Genomic DNA, 21,160 nt, shown 5'->3' with positions numbered 1-21,160 from the left:
TTAAAACTACTCCAGAGTCAGATATTTCTGCAGCTGTCATGAGTTTTCTGTCCGCATACTTACATGTCTGAATAGTTAAGAAATATCTCCCTCAAATCCACCTTACAGAAAATAATGGGACCTCCACAGAAAGGGAAATAAGATTTCTTCCACTTTTGTGGTTCTCCACGTAAAGTTTAAAACACAAACACATGTGTTACAAGGCAGACTCTACCATTTTCTACTTGGACACAAATGTCAAAGTAGTCTGCTCCTCTCCCCACATTTTACAGCATGTAACGTACATGGATCCCGTTTGCCCTATGCATTTGAGAATGCGTTCTGTCAATGCAGAGCACATTAATCTAAAGGATTTTCAACTATTAAAAAAATTATATTGAAATTCACATCTCTCTGATGGCATGCCTTTAGAATAAAGAAACATTACACAAAGTCAGATGAAATGATAATACTGCTGAAAAGGATATAACAGAAACAGAAGGATTGAAGTGAATAAATGGGAACCAAGCAAGAGGGATAATACTGGAGGCATAACATTAAAGACATGATAAAGCAATCACCTGTGCAAATGTAATCACTTGATATTTTCTAATGATACAAGGGTAAGGAAAGCCTCATTAAATGAAAAAATTATCCTTAGAGCTAATAATAATATTATACTCTATTTAGGAATCTACTACAAAATATCACTAAGACAAGGAGATCAATAGGATTGAAGTGAGATGTTATGCACTTAGCCGCAGTCAGCGCTAACTATGACAAAATTTCACCAACTGTGACAAAGATGTATTTTAAAAATAAGAAAAAAACCACCCCAAAACAATTCCATATCCTCACCACAATCACCTCAACGTTGTGGAAAACAAAACATTTTTCTGCACAAATGATACAAACATAGAGGTAAGTAGGATGTTAACAGGGGGAAGAATAGCAAACCTTTCCCCTTCATATTTGGGTAGTTATAATGAAATATATATTAGTTTTTTTACATAATACTACGCCTACTACATGAACAACAAGAATTACAGGGTGCTTCATTGTTCATTCTAACAAAACACTTCATTTTAAAGAAGTTTAAAGTGCCAGCTTCTTCATTACTACATCCCAACAGTCTTTGCTTACTGAGATTGATCCAACACTGTTTAAATCACTAGGAGTTCCTTTCAGGGACTTCAAGGGAAACAATATCACGACAGAAGTCTACGAGTAGAATACATTAACAAAACCAAAAATCAAATAACCAGCAAGACACACAGGCAACATGCAGTGAGGAAACATACATGAGGCATAAGTGAAAGCTTTTATTGGTATATGAAAGTATTTTCATGAGCTTTTGCCACTGTAACCCTCATGCTTCCTGTACTTATCCTGCTTTTTTCATCACCTCTTGCTGTGCACTGTCTAAGTTATAAGATTCTGGTGGCATGTTCATTTTAATCACCTATAAGCCATCATACACTCTTGTGGCAGAAGTGAATAAATAACATGCAGCCTTTTATTTTGAGAAGACATAACTGCTCTTAGTCATGATTTATATTTTACTGACTCAAATAAAAGACAGCTGCAACTCAATGTAGTTCTTCACTTCAAAGGCCAAATATAAAAAAAAAAAATATGTATTCTAAAAGCTCCTAAAGCTAACAGTCAACAGTCTCCCAGTGCATAAATTCACAAAACACCATGCCTAAAACCAGAGCTGTCATGCTAGTTTTTCCTCCCCACAATCTGCCTGCCACGCAGTCTGTGCTTTGCAGCAGCACCGAGACCCATTTCTGGAGTTACATGGTGCAGATAACATTTTAGTTCCCCTATTCCCTCATCTGCTTTCCTATAATTCTTCATTATGTGTGCAAAGCCTGGAAGTTCTGCCCCAGAACACGCTACTCCTGAAACACTGCCAGATGATTTAAGGTGGTTTTGGCAGAGAACGGTTTCTGAAGCTACATCAGCCTAGGTCTGTGCAGTAATTTACGTACTGCTAAGATCTAGCTTAAGTCCATATATAATTTCATACATGTTTTATTGCTAACTTTTCCTGTGGAACAGTCTTACATGAAAAGTTTTATATAATACTTGAACTTACTAAAATCAGTAGATACATGCAATCTATCAAAACCCTAAAGAACACAAATACTAACTTAGGACATGATCTCTAAACAAAACACTATAATTCCTGGCATGAGAAAATTTAGGCAGATAGTTTCTGTGAAATGTATTAGTAGTAATTTATTAGATACCAAAAAATACAATAAGTAACAAAGGGTAAAACAGTTTTGGAGCAGGACCTAAGCTTTTCAGTGTTTTAAGAGTACAGCCAGAGGACTGATGACAGAAGATCACTACCAGTCTGGCACCTGCCGTTGTTCGGGAGAGCTGGGATACCGCATGGATGTAGCATGTATTCTCTTAAAATAGTTGTTCTAACTATATTTTAAAATATATAAATATATTTATATATATATAAAAATATAAACCTTTTAAAGATTTTTAAAGATATTTAAAGATATTAATAGGAAAGCAAAAGGACAACAGAAGGTCAGTTTTACTGCTACCTCTGTTACATCCCAGATGTATTCTCTTCTTACATCGTTCTAGCAACTTCTCTCAAGAACATTTATGAAGGTTTTTAATCTAAAGAAATAATGTACAGATAAGATTTGCAATAAAGCCCATCATTCATTCCTCCTCACTGGTCTCTTTATTACCCTCATTTATATTGCTTTTCTCTCTACAGACCTGTGCCTTCAAGTGCTTCCTCATCTTTAATTTCTCTCACCTGAATAGGCCCATGGGACTTATCACAACGGTAATATTAAGTAGGTTCACATGACTTTCCAGGATTTTTATGTATGCATCTAGTCTCTGACTTGCAGAGATCATAACTGGAGCTTTAACAGTCCCTCTCTGAGAATCAACTAAATGCATACCAAAAGAGATGCAAATTTGCCTAGGCTGGTGATAATACTTCAGTCTATTTCAGTGCATTCACAGTTCTCTGTAGCAGAACTTGTTATTAAAAGAAACTCGGGACTCTATATAGTTAAATTTTCACTGAAGCTCCCGTATCTTCACAGCCACCTAGATTTTAGAGTTGCCTAAACACCACACACATTAAAGAGAGATGTGTTTAAAGACTGCATCTTGAGGCTGTCATGATATCCTGCCCTGAAATAAAAATGAACATTTTAATAAAAAACAACCCAAACAAAAAATGAACTACTAGCAGTGGGGAAGGATAATTGTTTCCCATCTGTTTAAAGAAAAAAAACATGTACAAGAAGAGTCATTTCACAAGTCTTCAGCTAGACCTGAAATTTGAGGGAAAAAAAGATGTGTCAGTTGATGAATTACAAGCTTAATTACATCTGGGATAAGACATTTTAGAACCCAAAGGAAAAATGATTTGCTGAATGTCAGTATGCTCAGATGCCCACCAGCGAGCAGTCCCTCCTCTATTCCAGGGTTTCACTGAAGACAACATACATGTCAACCACAGTAGAAGAAACACAAACTAATGAAATTGTGTGTAAGCTGTAATTACACTGTCTCAGTGAATGGCACTTGGGGTATTGTGAACAGATTGTACATGTTACTTCACACAGGGCTTAATGAAGCATTCCCTGTTCTACAAACTTCACCTCTTGATTTAATTAACCTCCATACCTATACATGCACTACCTCCCAATCATAAATGTTGGAAAACCCTCAAATAAACTACAGTGCTTTCAAGCTATATTAGAAAAGTAGCAAAGGTTCCGTTTACGTTCAGTTTGGCAGCTCAAAAGTGAACTGCAAGCAAATTACAAGGTTCTTAGATGATAAAAACTCACATGTAAAATCTGGCCCTAAATCAGCTCTCCCAAACTTAAGACCTAGTCCCTTAAAATGAAACTGTAACAAAGCAGGATCAATTCATTCACAACAAGAAAAACTGTGTAAGATTTTACTAGAAGAGAAACAACATTAAAATAATCTGAGGCTTTAGCTTAAAGGAAACTTTTAGATATTAAGGTATGTTCTGTTTTGCTGAACAAAATAGAAGGCTAACTCACATCTTAGGTCTGTAGGCACAGCTTTGCACAATACAAATATATAAATGTATAAAACCATCATTTTCACCAGCTCTTAAAGACTGAAAGGACACTCACCATTATAGTCTCAAATGTAAAAATCATCACTGACAGACCACAGCAGTTAACCTTTTATGAGTTTAGGACTGAACAGGCTGTTTACACGCACCCTGCAAGCTACCTGTTAGCCAACATCTTCATGCTATCCAGTACCACAAGGGCTGCACTCTCCAGTCTTGCAGTTTTGATGAGCTTTAGAGCCTGGATTTACAGGAATGTTCTGCTCTAATCATTTATATATGCTCTACTCACACTGGGGCACTGCAAATAAATGGTGTTTTTCTGCTCACTTCAAGGAGTGAAACACGCACCAAACGCAAACACCCATTTCATAATCTCCTCCTGTATAAACTCCTGCTCAGACTCTAGCACTCAAGGAAAGATGATCTAAAAGTGCAATGGGAGGCTCTGTCTACACTCCTCTTCTGGTGGGAACAAACTGAAGAGCCAGGGAAACAGCAAAGCCCCATTTCACAGTTTTCCGCTAATGAAGGGCAACAGAAACTGCTACCCCTGTACTTTGCGGGAACAAAGAAAAAGAACTGCATCTCAGAAAGGCACCTCAATGGCACACGGGTTACCAAGGCTGCTCCTGGTAGGCAGGGCTCAGCTGAATTTACTTCACAAAGATTCAGTAGCTGTGTAAATGACAAAGCAAAACTGACACACTTTCTCTGCCTCCCTTCCCCCACGATTCAAGTTTACATAACAGTTAATATTTTACTTCCTTAACAAATCAAGTTGAAATTACTTAATGCAAAATTAGAAAACACTCAGTACTGATTTAGAGAATACAGGCTGCCTTAGAGAAACATTAGTAAATTCTTCACAACAACAAAGAGCAAGTGAAAGCTGCAGAGATAATTTATGTGAATCTCCAAAGTCATTTTAATAGCATCTCTCATAAAAAATTAATCTGCAAAAGTTAGCAAGCATGACAGAGGAGGAGAACCATTGGACTGGATAAAAGTTGGCTGAGGGATAAAAGGGAAAGTTTGCCAGCCACAGAAAATGAGGACTCTGTTTGCATTTTACAATTGGACTGCCTGGTTTTTTCATACAGTGCCGAAGACTTACATTACAAGCAAAAACAAGCAAAAAGACCTCCCTACAAGCCTATGAAGCAACGTGGATTGTTACTTTAAATAAAGAACAAAGCGAAACCCACACACAATAAAGCATTAAAAAAAAAAAAAAAAAATCAACAAAAAGCAACATTTATGGTTACATTCTGTCACTCCAGAAGAGAGATTTCAAGGAGGAAGCAGAAACCTGTGTAATAGAGGCCATAAAGCAGGATTTTAAATTAACTGAGAATTCAGCCAACCTTGACAACTTAAACAGAAGGTACCAAATCTGTCCTTTTCCTTCACCAGAGCTATGCTATTCAGTTCACATGAGAATCTCAACCACTGTCAATGTCATTTTGGCATAAGGGATAATAATAATGGTATTTATGATATGCCACTCCAAGGCAGCATACAAGATCACTCAAGCAAGGTAAAATATGCCATAATACATGAAAATATTTAATATATTTTAAACCTTTACTTACTATTTCTGACTCCAGCAGAAAATTTGCAACCATGTAAAGCAATATAGCATTTTGTCTAATGCCATGCAATCAAATGAACAAGTGTGTTGCTCATTAACATAATGGAAGTAGTAGCTAAGTACACCTGCTTACCTCCCCACCTGCTGCTAATTACTCAATAGCCACCCTTCACCTTTATTATTCTCTCCCTGACTCTGAGCTCTTGGGTCCTGGCTGCCCAGAAGTAATTTGAACCTCAAGGTACTGCTACAGAAAGAAATACCGTGATGCCACACTCCAACGAGACCAGGGACACAGAGCAGGATGAGTAACAGTGCAACTGGTATCGAAAAGCTGGAGGAGCATTTGGTATGGGATATGCTTAGAGGCTGCTGTGGTGGTATCACACATCCTATTGGCAGGTTGTCCTTTGCTACCCCAGGGTCACAGCTCCATTGACAGCAGGGATGCCAAAGGTCCCAATCCAGCTTTGCCTCTCACCTGGTAAAAAGTGAAATTGGAACTAGTGCCTTCAAACTCCCCTGGGCTGAGTCTGAGACCAAATTCCCTCAGGTGCCAAGCTGCCTTAACACGGGTAAAGCACAGAAAAGCCCCCCGCCATTTTCTCCCTCTCTTCTTCAGCATCACTCACAAGGCAGCTCCACACAGAGCTCAGCACAAGCTCAGGGAATTTATTAAGAATCTAAACACATCTACATCAGGACCCTGACAGATTCAGTCAGAGTTTGAGACCACCTCAACCAGAATTAAATCAGAATTGGGTGACTTTAAGCCAAGGCACTTCTGACTTGCATATTGAAGAACTTGGGGATCTTGTGTTTCAAGACAGAGGTAGCACTAATTTTTTTTAGAAACCTCTACAGGCCATGTTGTACTTGAGAAGAGGCATTCCCATTCTCTGAGATTTAGACAACTGTGTCTCCACTGAAGAAGACTGAAAAATGATACATTATCCAGAACTTTGCAATTCTGGAAGCCACAGGGCAGAAGCTGATTTTTTGGGGATGTTTCCTTGTGTTCTCCCATCCTCCTTGCACAAATGACTCACAAACTCCTCTCACCGTACTTCAAATTGCGTGAATGTTGCTGCTACCCAACTGAGAAGGCAAGGCTGCTGCTACCACCTTACACACTGAGACTTTTCACCAGATGTTCACAACTCTTGAAGGTCAGTACAAGCAGCCAGGCTGCCATGGCAGGGACCTCGCTGGGTGGCAGTTTGCCACACTATCCTTCACTGCTGTAGTCTGTACACTATCTGTCACAACTATAAATTGTCCTGGAAGACCTAAAACATTTAGGTCACACATGGTTACTCAGCGTTCTTGTTCACATTGTTATCTTCAACACTAAGGAAGTAGCTATAGCTTTTATAAACATCAGCAAGAAGATGTACATTCCTTAGGGTGATCACTTCCTCAAGAGTCTGAAGTTCATGTCTGTCTGGAACAGTGAAAAGCAGTACATAGGGTATAATCCTGGATTTATAAGAATTTTGAACTGAACAGTAGAGAATTAAGCTCATTAAGGCAATTTTAACACCCTCAGATGCTGGTAACTTCAAATAAAGGAAAACTATCTGGAGCCGCACTGGGCAGCACATTGGGTTTGTTAGTGTAAAGGCAGTGTAAGTGTTAGTAGCAAGGATCGTTCTCTCTCCTGTTTCTTACAAAACAAAACTCTAGATGAACAACATGCCAGAGTTCACGTACCACAGAAAATACCATGGTCTTCTGGGTTTATAACCAAACCCCTTTTCAAAATGCAAAGCTGTAAACTAATTTATGGCCCCAGTTCACTTGCCTTTGCTATTAGAACAAAACACAAAGCCAATATATCTGATAACTGGCTTCACAGTAAGGGCTTTTCACAGTCCAAACTAAAACAGCCTTTTCCCAACCTTGCTAGTAGTACTATAGATCTTATTCAATAACTAAACCAAGATTTCCCCTTAGTGCTGTTGCTGACAACAATCACAGGTGACAGAAACACAATCACAGGTGTTTTATTTTCCCTGGGACTCTGAGAAATTAGGGGTCAGTGAACCAAGGAGTCCTCCATTTGCTTGTGTACCATAAAAATAAACTTCCATCTGCAAAAGCCAATTCTGTATCATATACATTGCTTCAGAGGGCAACTGATTGGAGACATTTTTACTCTGGCCTGCAATCTGACAATACAGAGCAGAATAAAGCCATAGACTTGAAAAAGCTATTTATAGTGCATATGCCCCAAGGAGATAGAGCTAATAACTAATTCATTTCACATCATACATTTGAATGCAATATGAAAACTTCCCAGTTTCTTATCAGCACAGGAGAAAAGACTCCATTGTGGCTTACTTTAAAATAATTAAGGATTCGTTACCAAAACATTTTAATCAAACTAAGTCTGCACAGCAGTCTTTTCTTTCCCTGCCTTATATCAGTTTCCTTAAGAGGCCCATGCCTATTAAAGTTTTGATAAAAGTGTTTTACAACATAGCAGCTTCCCAAGCTATTAAAAATGATGCTCATTTTCCTGGATAACACATCTGTTTATCAAATAGTTTTCTACAAGCTGGATTAAAATCCAATATATTATTGGTCATATCAACAGGAAGAAAATGGAACGATCTAAAAAATTCAGTGACCAATGCAACTGTAATGTCTGCATACGAGGAGGTTTTGGGTTGGTTTAGCTTTCTGGTGTAGGCAAACCAGATAAGCTAAGTATCATTCCGTGGACTAGATAGTTGAATATTTTATTACAAATCATTAAGAATTAAATAAGAGGAAAGAAAGAAATATAAGGATTTGTAGTACCCAAAAGATATCACCACATTGAGCTTCGCATCTGCTGCAACTGCGGCAGAAACAAAGCAGCAAGCAGACACAACGCTCAGTGCAATGACAGACTTCTATTTTTTCCACACCCACAATTTTTGTTATTTTTTTCTATTCTTCTACATGCTGACACCAGGTGTTATAACAGCTTGACTTCAATGAGGCTGTTCTAAGAACAGTGTGGCTTCAGCCAATATTGGTGCCAAAGCTGTATCGTAAATAAACCAGTAGGAGATGCTGCAAGGAACCCCAGCTGGTACTCGCTCCACAGGAGCTACCACTGTCATGGGACTGCACTAACTCAAATAGAAAAATAAGAGCCCTTGGGAACAAAAAGAAAATCACCTCAAGAACAAACAGAACTCCCCACCAACACCATAGTCTATCCTAAAGCTCAAATACTTAGCAAACAATGACTCACTATTTAACCTGTGCCTTCTGTTACTTCTTAATTAAAAGGCAAGTTTTTAACAGATTTTATGCTTAAATTGTAACTGATTGCTATATTAACAATGTGAGTTAACTCCACCAATTTATAATCCAGAGCCCCTAGGGCCCCCAGTTTTTACTTAGTAGCATAACAACATCCTGATTTTACTTTTACCACAGCAGAAGCAGCATGAAAATTGTTTAAAACACATGTTAAACATAAACCATAACTAGATACTGTCAGCTTACAGTCATTTCTGTTGGTTCAGTGAAAAAGTTAGGAAACAACAAGGAAGAATACATACATACACATCGTAATGACTTAAACATAACTGCCTTTCCATTAAGCAATCTGGTACCAAAAGTAGTTACCATGTACACAGAATGCTTGTTTTCACATTTATCAAAGTTTAATGGGTAAAACCTGGATAAACGTATTCTAAATTCCTAATTGAGTTTAACAGAAAGAATGCAGATCTCCTTCAATAACCCTTAAGGCCTTTTCATTTCAAGTTTGGGGTTTTTTTCCCCTTTAGTAGAATATTCTGACAGTATTAGGAGGTTACTGCTCAGTGACAGCTGAACATGCATTTCCAGAATCAGACCTTTTTTTAGGCTGTAAAAGCATACACCACCTTGTGTGTGCACATTGATTTTATTTAGGAAGTGGAGAGAATTTGATCTGAGGTTTGTTCATTTTTAGGTTGGAGAAGGACTTCTGGCAGTTTTTTATTCTGTTTTCACTTTTGCTGTTTGATCGTTATATTTACTGTATTACGTGTTTATTGACCACGTGCTTTAGTCTGAATCACTATTAATCAGAAAAGAAATATGTCCCCATTGCAGAGTAATCATGCAAAAATGTATTATCTACTAAGATTATTAAAGCAAGCTATCTAAATTATACTAGCAAAAAGCAGGTAAAAAAAAGTTGCAAGGTGTAATTATAAGAGGGCTTAAAAATAACTACTAAATAAAATAGCATCAGCTGCTTACTTCTCAGATTAAAATCTGATTAAAGTCTGAGCTAGAATACATCCAGACCACATGAATACACAAGAATATGCAAAGACTTTACACAACTTCTGAAGACAGAAATCAGCTTAGCTGTTTAGATTTCTAAATATATTAAGATAAGGGTACAACATTAGCTATTGAAAGTAATTACCACTTTTTGCTCACACAGTATTTAAAACTTTGAAGAGCAAATGAGCTATCTAGTCATTATATTAACTCTTTAATTGTTCCTTCTCCCATCAACTAAGTGGCAGATAACTTTTTTAAGCTAATATTTAAATCAATCCTTATTAATTGGAGCCCTAATGTAAACTTGCTAATGGCTTCACTACACAAATAGGTGAAGAAATAAAACCCAAACAGAAAAGAAGACAATAAAAAAAATTAAATAACTAATACTATATTGGCTATAAGCTTTTCTATTGTTTCCTCAAAGGTCAGAATAATCAATTTTCCCAAGGAAATTCCATTTTTTTTCACTTTTAATTTCTATAACAAAGGAATAGTACGTAAATATGCAAGTAGCCAGAAATGGAAGTTTGTTAGTTATTAGTACATTTTAATGGCAAAAAACCATAGCACTGCATAATCAAACACACGTGACGGCACATCAGGTTTTTGGAATCTTTGATTATGCGGTACAAGACTGCTCAAGTTTGCACCACCTCCATAATACAGAAAAGTGAAAACATCTTTGAAAAGAGCAAAAAAAAAGAAGGCTACGTGACCTCCTCCTGAAGCTTATTTATAACCACTGCCCTGCGAGGGAACATGGTTACTGATCATTCTGTCTCCCTATGATGTACCAATACAGGATCCTGATGTGCGAGTACATCAACTTGTCAGAAGCGGCTAGAGCAACATTAAATAGCAGCGCAGCAAGCAAGCGTTCGGTGATGTCGCAGTGCCGAGTGCACATAAAAGTTCATACCAGTATGCTGTTGCTGAAAAACCATCACTTCAGCTGCTCACCAAGTCTGTTGTGTTTTTAGATGGGAATGCAGTGAGATAAAATGAACCACTACAAAAGCAAACACCATGCAACAGCGTATTTTATTCACTCCTCGTACAGAACAGGGCAGAGTAACAACAGTCCTGTCGCCTGGCCATTGGTGTGAGGAACTGAAGGCTCATTTGGAAATCCTCTGTTGTGCCAAATTCATGCTCTTGCCATGAATTTCAATGAGATTTAAAGATCTGCTTATTCCTGTTTTTCTGCCTTACCTCCCTCCATGTTTCCCACTCTGCACCTTTTAATCAATGCAGAAAATCCATTGGGCCCATTGGTTGGGGAGACCTCTGACTGTATGAACTGCCCTTTCTAAAGGGATGATTTACCTCTGTATTAAATCCACAACTATAGTAATAGCTGCTTTATCTCTATAGAATCCCTTTTAATAGTTGAAACTCCAAATTAACTTTTCTCTCCTTACATTGTAAGGTCTCTGTGTCTGTGTGCTTATTAAATTAGCATAACCAGTTCTCTCTACAACCAACTCAGAGATTTCTTCCACTGAACACTTCAAATCTGCATTCTCTCCTACTTGCTTCTGATGATATTCATCCTCAGCCCTTTGTGCTGAAGAGTTGGAGCTAATAAGATGATCTGTATATCATTGTGCTCTAACTCAAGCTAGTATCTAGCTGAAACATCTTAACTTTTACTAAACACATTTAGTTCCATATTAAGACCTTTCAAATAAAGACAAAATTTTTGGGTCAAGCTCTCAAAAACAACGGTAAAAGAAACTTATTTACCATGACTTTTTCAGAATACCTTTCTATATATTGAATTAATTCATTGAGTGACTACTAAGCTAAAGTAAAACTGTGATTATACAGCTGAACACAAAAGCAGCTGTCAAAACCCAACATTAACAAATCTCCAACTTTTCCTGACTTTTGGGTACTTGACTTCATTAAACATGTTTTTCATTTAACACAAAAATGCCCCTGGGCTTCAGGTATTTCTAAATTTTGTAGTTATCGACAACTGAATCTCCTTCATTTATTAGCTGAATTTTAAAACTATCTCTAGCATCCTACTACTGTTACAGCGTTATCTATACTAACAGCAATGTTATGCCACAACAGCCTTAGTCTGGCTTCCATGTGTGGTTAAGGAGAGCCTGACCCATCCTCTCTGCTCTCCATTGTCAGGGTCTGGAGGACAGGCTGTCCACATCCACCACTTCTGCAGCAGGCATTACATTCCAGAGCTTTACATCAAAGCATACAATTAGCTTTAACTTTCTTTGCCAGCTCCCAGATATTTCTGATGTGGTATCCACTGTTTATCTTGTAGAAGGAACTTCTCTTGAGTTCCTTTTCTGTTCAGAAATTATTTTGTTAGCAGTCAGAATATTCCTAAAGATTGTAAATAAAGAAGGGAGAATGATATTTTATAAAACACACCATTAAATAGCATCAGAATTTTCTAGGACAACGACAATGAATTAATGCCACCCAAATGATCTGACCCACCAAAATGCTCAGTAGATAGATATACAATACATACAAAGACTTATCACAAAGCATTGGCAGTGGGCAGGGAAGGGAAGTGTTTGATGCAGACCATGACAGGCCAGCTGAATGTCATCACAGACAGTATCACAACCCAGGAACAAAAGATGTACTCATCTTCCTGTTCCATTAATGGTACGCACAGAAAATTATCTGTGCCCCAAAGGCGTGAGCTGTTGCTGTCAATTGAAAAGGTAGACATATTCTTCAATTATTTGCTGCAATGTACTAATTAAACAGGATAATTATGGGAACTTTTTATTAACCTCTCACCAAGTACATATATTGTAAAAGAATTAAATTCAAAAGGAGAGCCATCTGTAGACCAACTCTGCAAGGCTGAACACCAGTGGCATTCATTTTTTAAATCTAATATTCTGTTGCCAGACAACAGAAAACAGATGCTACATAAGCAACTTCAAAGCCATATGCAACTCACAAATTGCACGTGACAACCAGACTCCTTTATTGTGGTCAGTTAATGATTTCAACTAGAAGTTGGTACAGGATCTCCCTTAGCAAGACCTGGACATTCACCAAGGGCCAAATGAGCCAACCAATCTGAGCTTGCAACCATGCATTCCAGACCCAAGCTGCTCTCCCCAAGTACTTTGTGTACTAGGGAGAAGCCACTGTAAGGTTTCGTAGCTGAGTGCAACACCAAAACAAGGATAAATCTCAACATTTGAAGGTGGAGGAGCGGACAGCTGCAGACCAACATGTAGTATGAAGGAACTGAGAAGACACATGCAGGAAGCATTCCCCCCATCTTTGGCCAAAAGAAAAGACAACTCTTAAGTCTTCCAACTCAATATCTAAACCATGTAAAAATAAAAAATTTAATAGCCTCTGTGCAATTGGATTACTATTCAACCAATGTCATGCTCAAATAAGACAATTTTAAAAAAATTTCAGATGTCATGGATGATCCAAGCAGAGCAATACATTCTATTTGATACCAACGTCTTTGAAAACGTGAACCAACACCACAACTCCAGAAACATCTTGAGACTGGTAATATTCTGTGTTATTAAAGTTATCTCCCCTATAGTTCAGAAAAGACACAGGTAGGAGACAGAAGATTTTCCCATCTAAAACAAAAGCAAAGAGAATTTCTGACCTCAGAAAGCAGGCCAGTTGGCACTGAGATTGCTTGCTCATTCCAACAGCTAGCTGAGATACCAAAGCAGATATAAGGAAACCTAATTATTAACTATCATTTAGAATAGTGCTTTATTGATCTATTTTTTCTTTTCATGATACAGCTGTTATTTTATAGTCAAAATCTATGCTTTGTTAGAACACAGTCTGTTTTCATTTCATGACTGCTGAGCACACAAAGTAAAACGAAAATTATATGGAGTTCTGGTTGAGGTTTGCACTTTTTTCTTTTCTATGGGTAGTAAAACCACATAAAGTTGTGCTGTCAACAGTCCCACTGTCTACCTGCCACTGAAGGCAAGTTCACAAGTCTCAGGAGAGACTGTTTCCCACCAAGCCGCAGCCTTGTAAGGAGCTGGCAACATCAAATCCAAGAGCCAGGCCAGAAGTCTCTTTCAATTAATATTTTTTTGGGAATACTGATATGAAAAGATAGTCCACAACAACGGGGACAAACTGTACTGTCACAACTACCCAAAAAGCAACAGAATCAAGAGTCAAATGAGATCAAAAACGGTTAGTATACATGACTGTACCTTGGTCTATCATTTGGAAGATACAATTTATCAGTGCAAGCAGTGCAGCTTGTCTACTATATTTAGGGCTAAACCCAGATGGATTCAGTCAAGGAAATCTGAGGATTCTAGATGCCACCACAGTCGCCTTGCGCACAAGCTTCCTTATAGCTTTCCCTAAAAAACAAAGAAATTCAAGACAAAAAAATGGTGAAAACTTTCCTCATCTAAGGATAATGTTTCAAGCAGGAACAAAACTGTTGACCCTGTAAGCAAGCAAGCACCTTGTTCTCCCAATCACTTTCAGTAACAGAATACTTCCTCTCAGTGGACATTCCCAGATTTACAAAAGTGTAAGTCACAGGCTGCAGCCCTGATCCTTCTAGCTCCTATATCCGCTTTCATGAGTGTAATTAGCTGAGACTGAGGAAAGTTTCCTCTCTCATACTCCTAACCCCAAAGTAGTAGGTACTATCTTTGGAATTATCAGGGACGTGCTGATAGTCCAGTCCTGATCTGTCATTGAAATAATTACTTTGAAATTCCTTGGTGTGAAACTCGTTGTACAGCTGTTGAAGGGATTCAACACACATTAATCAGTTTACCCTCAACAACAACAACAGTTTAAGAGAATGTTTATTGAAGCAGGGTTTTAAGAAGCATTAACTGCTTCAGTCAATAAAATTTAAAATGGAGCCCCCCAAAAACCAGTCTACAGGATCTAGAGAACAGGTGCTCTTTCCCTTTTAAAGGTAGGACCTTCCTAATGAAAAACAGAAATGAAAAAAAAATAATCACAGAAGCATAAAAATAAAATGCTCTATTTCAAAGAAACAAACTGCGTTTCTGTTATCAGAACATTAGGAGAGGAAGTTAAGGAACCCATTTTATATTAACATTGGTATTCAAAGCAGAGCAGCCCGAGCTATCAACCACTCATCCCAGGTCTACATAGCATCAAAGAGAAAAAATTAATGGATCCATGTAAAAATTTATTCTCCATTTTAATTTCTATCTTTCACTTTTCTCCAAAAGCCTTTCTTTTCTAGAAGATACACTGCAAAGGAAATACATGCAAGTACTGAACAGGGCAAAAAAGAAAATCTATTGTACGTGCTGGGATGATTTCAATGTTTATTTACACATGCTTATACTTAAATTTGCGGAGCGTTGAAACTCAGAAAGATGAAGTGCTGTATCAAAGCAGTTATTTTTATGAAGACATTTGTCATTATGTGAATCCAGTCCAGACAGCAGCAATCAATTCAAGTTAGTCACTCAGGTGTGTATCTGCATGCATCATACTCATGAGGGAGTTTTCTTTCTACTTATATTTGCAATATTAAAAGCAGTACTGCCATAAATGCTGAATCTGAATCAAGCCCACCATATTCTTTTGAAGGAAATGGGGCAAGTCCTCTGGGTATTGTAGACCATCATATCCCTATTATAATTTCCAAAAGCAGTGGAGCTGGGATACTTACACCAGCAGGGGACTGGTGTATGTCACTACTTGCAAAGATTCAGTAAGAGCAGTGAAGAACTATCAGTATGCGTATACAACTTGCGAACAGTAAGTCAAGTGAAATGTAGCAAGCCATGTCTTTGAAGAACAGATCAGTGCACAGAGTATTCTTTATATAAGCAAACTAATATACACTCCCTATCTCTTGCATTACACTTCTTTTAAAAACGTAGAGCTCTACTAAATGAAATCTTGTTCCTTATGACTTGCCTTACAAGCTGGGTGGCAAGTAGACGTTGGCAATTATTAGCCAAGAGCAATTTCTAAGTGAAGTCATACAGGAACATACGTGTACTTTAGATGTCACTCAAAAAACTACTAAAATTTGTATTTTGTATAGGTGCTCTTGCAAAAATAATAAAATGCAAGGGCCACTGCAGAAAGTACTTCGAAGAGCTTGAATATTGTTGCCCACTTTCTGGCTTAAGAATTTTAGATGCTTAACACTTTAAAAATGATATGATCAATGACTGTGGTGCTTGAATAAAGAACAGAACAATTTATCTCTAGATCATCTATCCCACTACTGGAAGACTTCATCTAAGCATTTATCTGCAGCAGACAACTACAGGAGAACTCTGACAAGTCATATTTCTGTCATTTTGCTAGGACCCATTTGCTGAGTTTTTCTATTTTTACATTTCAAATTGTCATCCCTTAATAAACTCACTATATCCCTGCCATCAAGTGAAGACCTGGACCAAAGACACCAATTGTCACTTAAGCACCTTGCTAGTATTTATGAGCATTTTGATTTCATAATTACCTTCAGGATTATTTCCACAATATTTTTATTGTCAGCAGTGGTTACAGATTAGCATCACTTTTCATAAATGCCCTCTACAGATTTTGAATGCAAGCCACCAAAAAGCTGCGTCCAAGAAGAACAACTCTCATCCTTTGCTCTCCCTCCTGTATTTACAAATATATTTCTAGATGAAGATAAGAATAAATATAAAATATCCCACATTTATTATAGCACAAAACTATCTGCCATACTGTAATGACTATAATGCCATAGTGACTGCTGGTCATTCATACACATCTTGTAACTTAGTAAATAGTTCTTTAAAGTAAGTTTAAAAACACTAACAAACAATAAAAAGCTTCTGATGAAAACATCAGAAGATAAAACATGAGTGTTAAAAACCGTGTCTTCTGGATGTGTTTTTTATGTATTCAGACATCCAGTGGGAACTAACAAATGTGACACCCACAGATATTAAATAAACTCTAAAAATATCTCTTGATACATCTAGATTTTTCTCGGTTTTTCATTTCACTGGAAAACATAGGAGATTGTCCCATGAGTATGTGTTTAAAGCATAGATTTGACATAAATAAAAATTAATAATTGACCTAAAAAGACTTTAGCCTGTTTAGCTAAACAGTCAATAGGGATATCTCCATGTACCACTTATTACCAATGCAGGAATCCCAGCACAATAAATTAAGACTTACTACTTACTATAAACAAGGAAGAGTAGTTTGCTGTGATGTCTTTTTTTGGGGTTGTTTTTGCTCTGCTCTTTTTTATTTTTTGTATTATCTTGGAAGGTAGATTTTTCATTTTGTTTGATAAGCTGATGCACATCTTCCTCTTGACCTCTTGCAAAGTCATGTACCACATGCTTAGAAACCTGTATTTCCTGAACATCACAGCTGACTGCTTTACTGTTCTGGTGGCATGTACACAGCACACTGAGGTTTACCTGGATGTCTAGTGACAACGAGGAATTCAAACATTGAAATGGAGCTGTTCCAGAAGTGGAAAAGTTCAAGGTCTCTATCAGCATCATTAAAGCCTCTCCAAGATTCAACTTCATCATTTAGTTGCTATTCTTAGTCAAACCTTTGATAACTAGGAAGTGGTTTTGTTCATGCTCAGTGACAGCAGAGATTATCATTATTCACTGCCAGCATTTTAATCCACAGTGGTACGTTATTACCTGCATACAGAAAAAGAAGGGGTACTGCATAAGGCTGTGGGAAAGAAAATGAAAGGTCTTATAACACTTCTGGGAGCAGTAAGTAAAGTGTTCTTCAGGAGATCCTGCTGCGCACTGGGAAAGGCTTTTGGCAATATATTGTACAGAGCACACAGACAAAGAGCATTCCTAAAGGAAATATTTTTTTTCTAGTTATTTCCAAATTCAAATGTGTTTTCACATATTTACTGTTATCAGCTGCACTGTCTAGATTTTGATGGCCTTTCTGTATGTAGCGCTGCCTTTTACAAGTGTGATTCCTTGTGATTTCTACATTGAAATTTAAAAGTTTTATTTGGGGTATAGACATGACTTCAAAAATAAATTCTTTTCCATAAAAGAGCAGTATCTTTTCTTCGTCCTGCTGATACAGTTGCAGCCAGGGTGGATAGGAAAACAACCTTGCCTTCAAGCAGACAAGAGCTTCTTAAAACATGTAGAATACCTACAAGTCTGTCCTACCTTTTTAGATAGTTAATCTATCAGAACATACCTCCCTCTAACTACTTTGTCTTTCTTTTATCCTTGGATCACCGCAGCTACATATCAGCACCATTATGACTTTAAAATCCTTCTACATTACCCAGCAGTCTTCCAGAATTTTCTTATTAGCCAAACAGCAACACTAAAATTGAGAAGACAAGCAGCAGAGTCTGGTAATCTTCCACTAGCAAATAACATCCTGTCAGAAACATAGTACCATTTAGTAACACAATGAAAAAAATCAAAACCGGCCACAGAATAAAAACACCTGATCATTTTTTAGCTTGAAATTACTGATGCCCTTGGGGTGGTAGAACAACACAGAGAAATTAGTCCAGTGATTCAATTTTTATCATCATCCTGAAAAAGGACTACTGCCATTACCACCAGTACTAGCATACAGTTACACATTAGAATATATACCGTAAACACAGACTGTGATAAATATTTTCTTGAACTCAAATTCTGCTATTCTCCCAACCTCTATAGATTTTCAAGCCAACAATAGCTGCTTTTTTGATTACAGCTCTAGTCTGTGTGACCGATTTCTTATTCTGGGCTGAATCATCACAAAAGCAAGCAGATTGGTTTAAAAAAAAAAAAAAAAAAAGCTGAATACCATAGCAACTGGCTCACAGCCCTACTAATAATACACAGGAAGGATTTTTTACTTGAAGAGCTACAAGTGAAAACATCAGGCCAAAAGCAGATCTGGTGTAAATATAAACACCACAACAGAACCACCGAAGTTGCCGAATCCCTCCCTAGTCTCTTCCCTGTAATACCTTTTGGGCAGCTGCAAACTTTCAGGTTCTTATTAAAATACAGTACAGGGAACAAGGAAAAAATATGTGCCATGGTATTGATTCTGCATATATACCTTGAAGCTTCAAACTCTTTGCCAAAGCAAACAGGATTAAATTTTGAAAAATCAAGTCCACAGAAGCGCAATAATAATAGAGCTTGATCTTCGGTTTTAATTAATAACAATATCAGTTCATAATTAAAATGATTAAAAGTTTCTAAAGGAATGTCTCCAAATACACTTTACATTGCCCCAGTTAGTTACTACTTTTAGGAACACATCCAAGTAGCCACAATATATTGATAATAAAGACAATCACTTAATGACAACACCCTCTAAGAACTGCATCAGGTCTACAGGTAATATAATTGGAGCAGCATATTGCTCTGCAATAACCGTATGGAGTCTGTGGTGGGTTTATACGGCAAGGTTTTGTTGGGGGGAGAGCTTCAGCGGTGGCTTCTGTGAGAAGACACCAGGAGATGCCCCTGTGGTGTAAAGAGCCGCTTCCAGCAGCTCCAGGACAGACCCACCACTGGCCAGAGCTGAGCCCATGAGTGATGCCAGCGGCACTTCTGTGATAACATATTTAAGAAAGGGTGAAAAAGCTGCACAAGAGCAGCTGAGAGACAGGAATGGGAAAACCTGAGCGAAATAGCCCTGCAGACACCAAGGTCACTGAAAACGAGGGGGAGAAGGTGCTCCAGGCGCCAGAGCAGCAGTTACCTTGCAGCTCATGGAAAAGACCATGGTGATGCAGGTTGTCCTCCTGCAGGCCATGGAGAACCACAGTGGAGAGATACCCACCTGCAGCCCATAGAGGACCCCACACCAGAGCAAGTCAAGATGCCCTGAAGGAAACTGCAGCCGATGGACAGCCCACACTGGGGCAGCCTCCGAGCAGGAGTTGTGGTTCCATGGAGAGGAGCCCACAAAGAGGCAGGTTTTCTGGGAAGAACTGTGGCCTGTGGGGACCCACATTGAAGCAGTACGTGCCTGAGGGACTGTACCCTGTGGAAAGGATCCATACTGGAACAGTTCTTGAAGAGCCCATGAGAAGGACCCATGCTGGAGAAGGTCATGAAGGACGGTGTCCCCTGAGCGGGACCTCACACTGGAGCAGGGGAAGAGCAGGAGGAAAAGGCGCAGGAGAGATGAAATGTTATGGACTGAGTGTAACTCTCATTCCCCATCCCTCTGCGCTGCTCAGGGGTGGCAAGAGGTAGCAGAAAAGTTAGGAAGGAAGGAGTGAAGTTGAGTCTGGAAAGAAAGGGGGTGAGGAGAAGATGGGTTTTGTTTTGGGGTTTTTGTCACTAACCTACTGTATTTTTAATTAGTAATAAATGAATATTTCTCAAGTCTAGTCTGTTTCACCTGTGACAGTAACCAATGAGTGATGCCCCTCTCCTTATCCTTTCATCTTATTTTCTTTCCCAAGAAGCAAGACATCATCTTGTCCTGCTGAGAAGTGGGAATGAGAGTGCAGCTTGCTGGGCTCCTGGCAGCCAGCCAAGGTCACCCCACTACAGAGCTCCTGTGTATGAGGAGAGCGCAAATCTCTCCTAGGCAACTGAAGCTATGAAGTTTTTGCTTTGAGGTAGATGTGCCCTTCTGTTCTAGGTTAGCCATAACAGGTCTTCAGTGTATTGCACAGCGAAGAATTACAGTCCTGTCTCTTTTCCACCATGTTTGGGGTGGCTTGTACTCAGGAGACTATTTCACTGCATAATAACAAAATAATGACCCCCACTGAGTCTGGCTTTATAGGCCAGGAGAAAAGCCAGCTCTGCTCTCTGTGCATCATTTAAGAGGCATTCAAAACTTGCTATAAAGTAACATTAAGTCAAAAAGACCAGGTACAAAGGCTTCAGCACAACTACCTACATTGCTTTTAATATTAGGGCTAATTTTTAAATCAAAGAAGTCTGAGTTAAGTACAAAACTCCACAGCATCAAATTAATTTACTTGATCTCTATAAACATCATTCCTGAGTTTTTACTGGCATCAAGGAGTTCTATAAGCCACCCACACCTATGAAAATCCAAACATTATTTTGCAATTAAAATGAGGGGAAGAGCCTTACTCGGATTCCTGAAAACAGTGGTCTGATTTTCTAGTAATGAAATAATGAACTATGGAGTAATATTTTTATCAATATTATTTTTTTGGATCTGACAAGAAATGGCTACAAAATTCTTAAGGT

The 21,160-nt window shown here is 38.2% G+C and overlaps 1 protein-coding gene across 8 annotated transcripts in view; it reads right to left on the bottom strand.

Annotated features, from left to right (window-relative positions):
* Window positions 1-21,160, bottom strand: part of PPP2R2C (protein phosphatase 2 regulatory subunit Bgamma) — a 207,250-nt gene that overhangs the window by 80,634 nt on the left and 105,456 nt on the right. For 2 of the 8 annotated variants that reach the window (XM_027794804.2, XM_027794803.2), the window contains one exon: window positions 14,177-14,332. The exons of the other annotated variants lie outside the window; for them this stretch is intronic. In XM_027794804.2, coding sequence (XP_027650605.1) covers window positions 14,177-14,189 — 13 coding nt within the window. In that variant the 5' untranslated portion in view covers window positions 14,190-14,332. The remainder of the gene's footprint in view (window positions 1-14,176; window positions 14,333-21,160) is intronic. 8 annotated transcript variants of the gene reach the window in all.

Source organism: Falco peregrinus, chromosome 2, assembly GCF_023634155.1.
Source record: "Falco peregrinus isolate bFalPer1 chromosome 2, bFalPer1.pri, whole genome shotgun sequence".
Taxonomy (NCBI): domain Eukaryota; kingdom Metazoa; phylum Chordata; class Aves; order Falconiformes; family Falconidae; genus Falco; species Falco peregrinus.
This window is presented reverse-complemented; position numbering and strand designations above follow the sequence as displayed.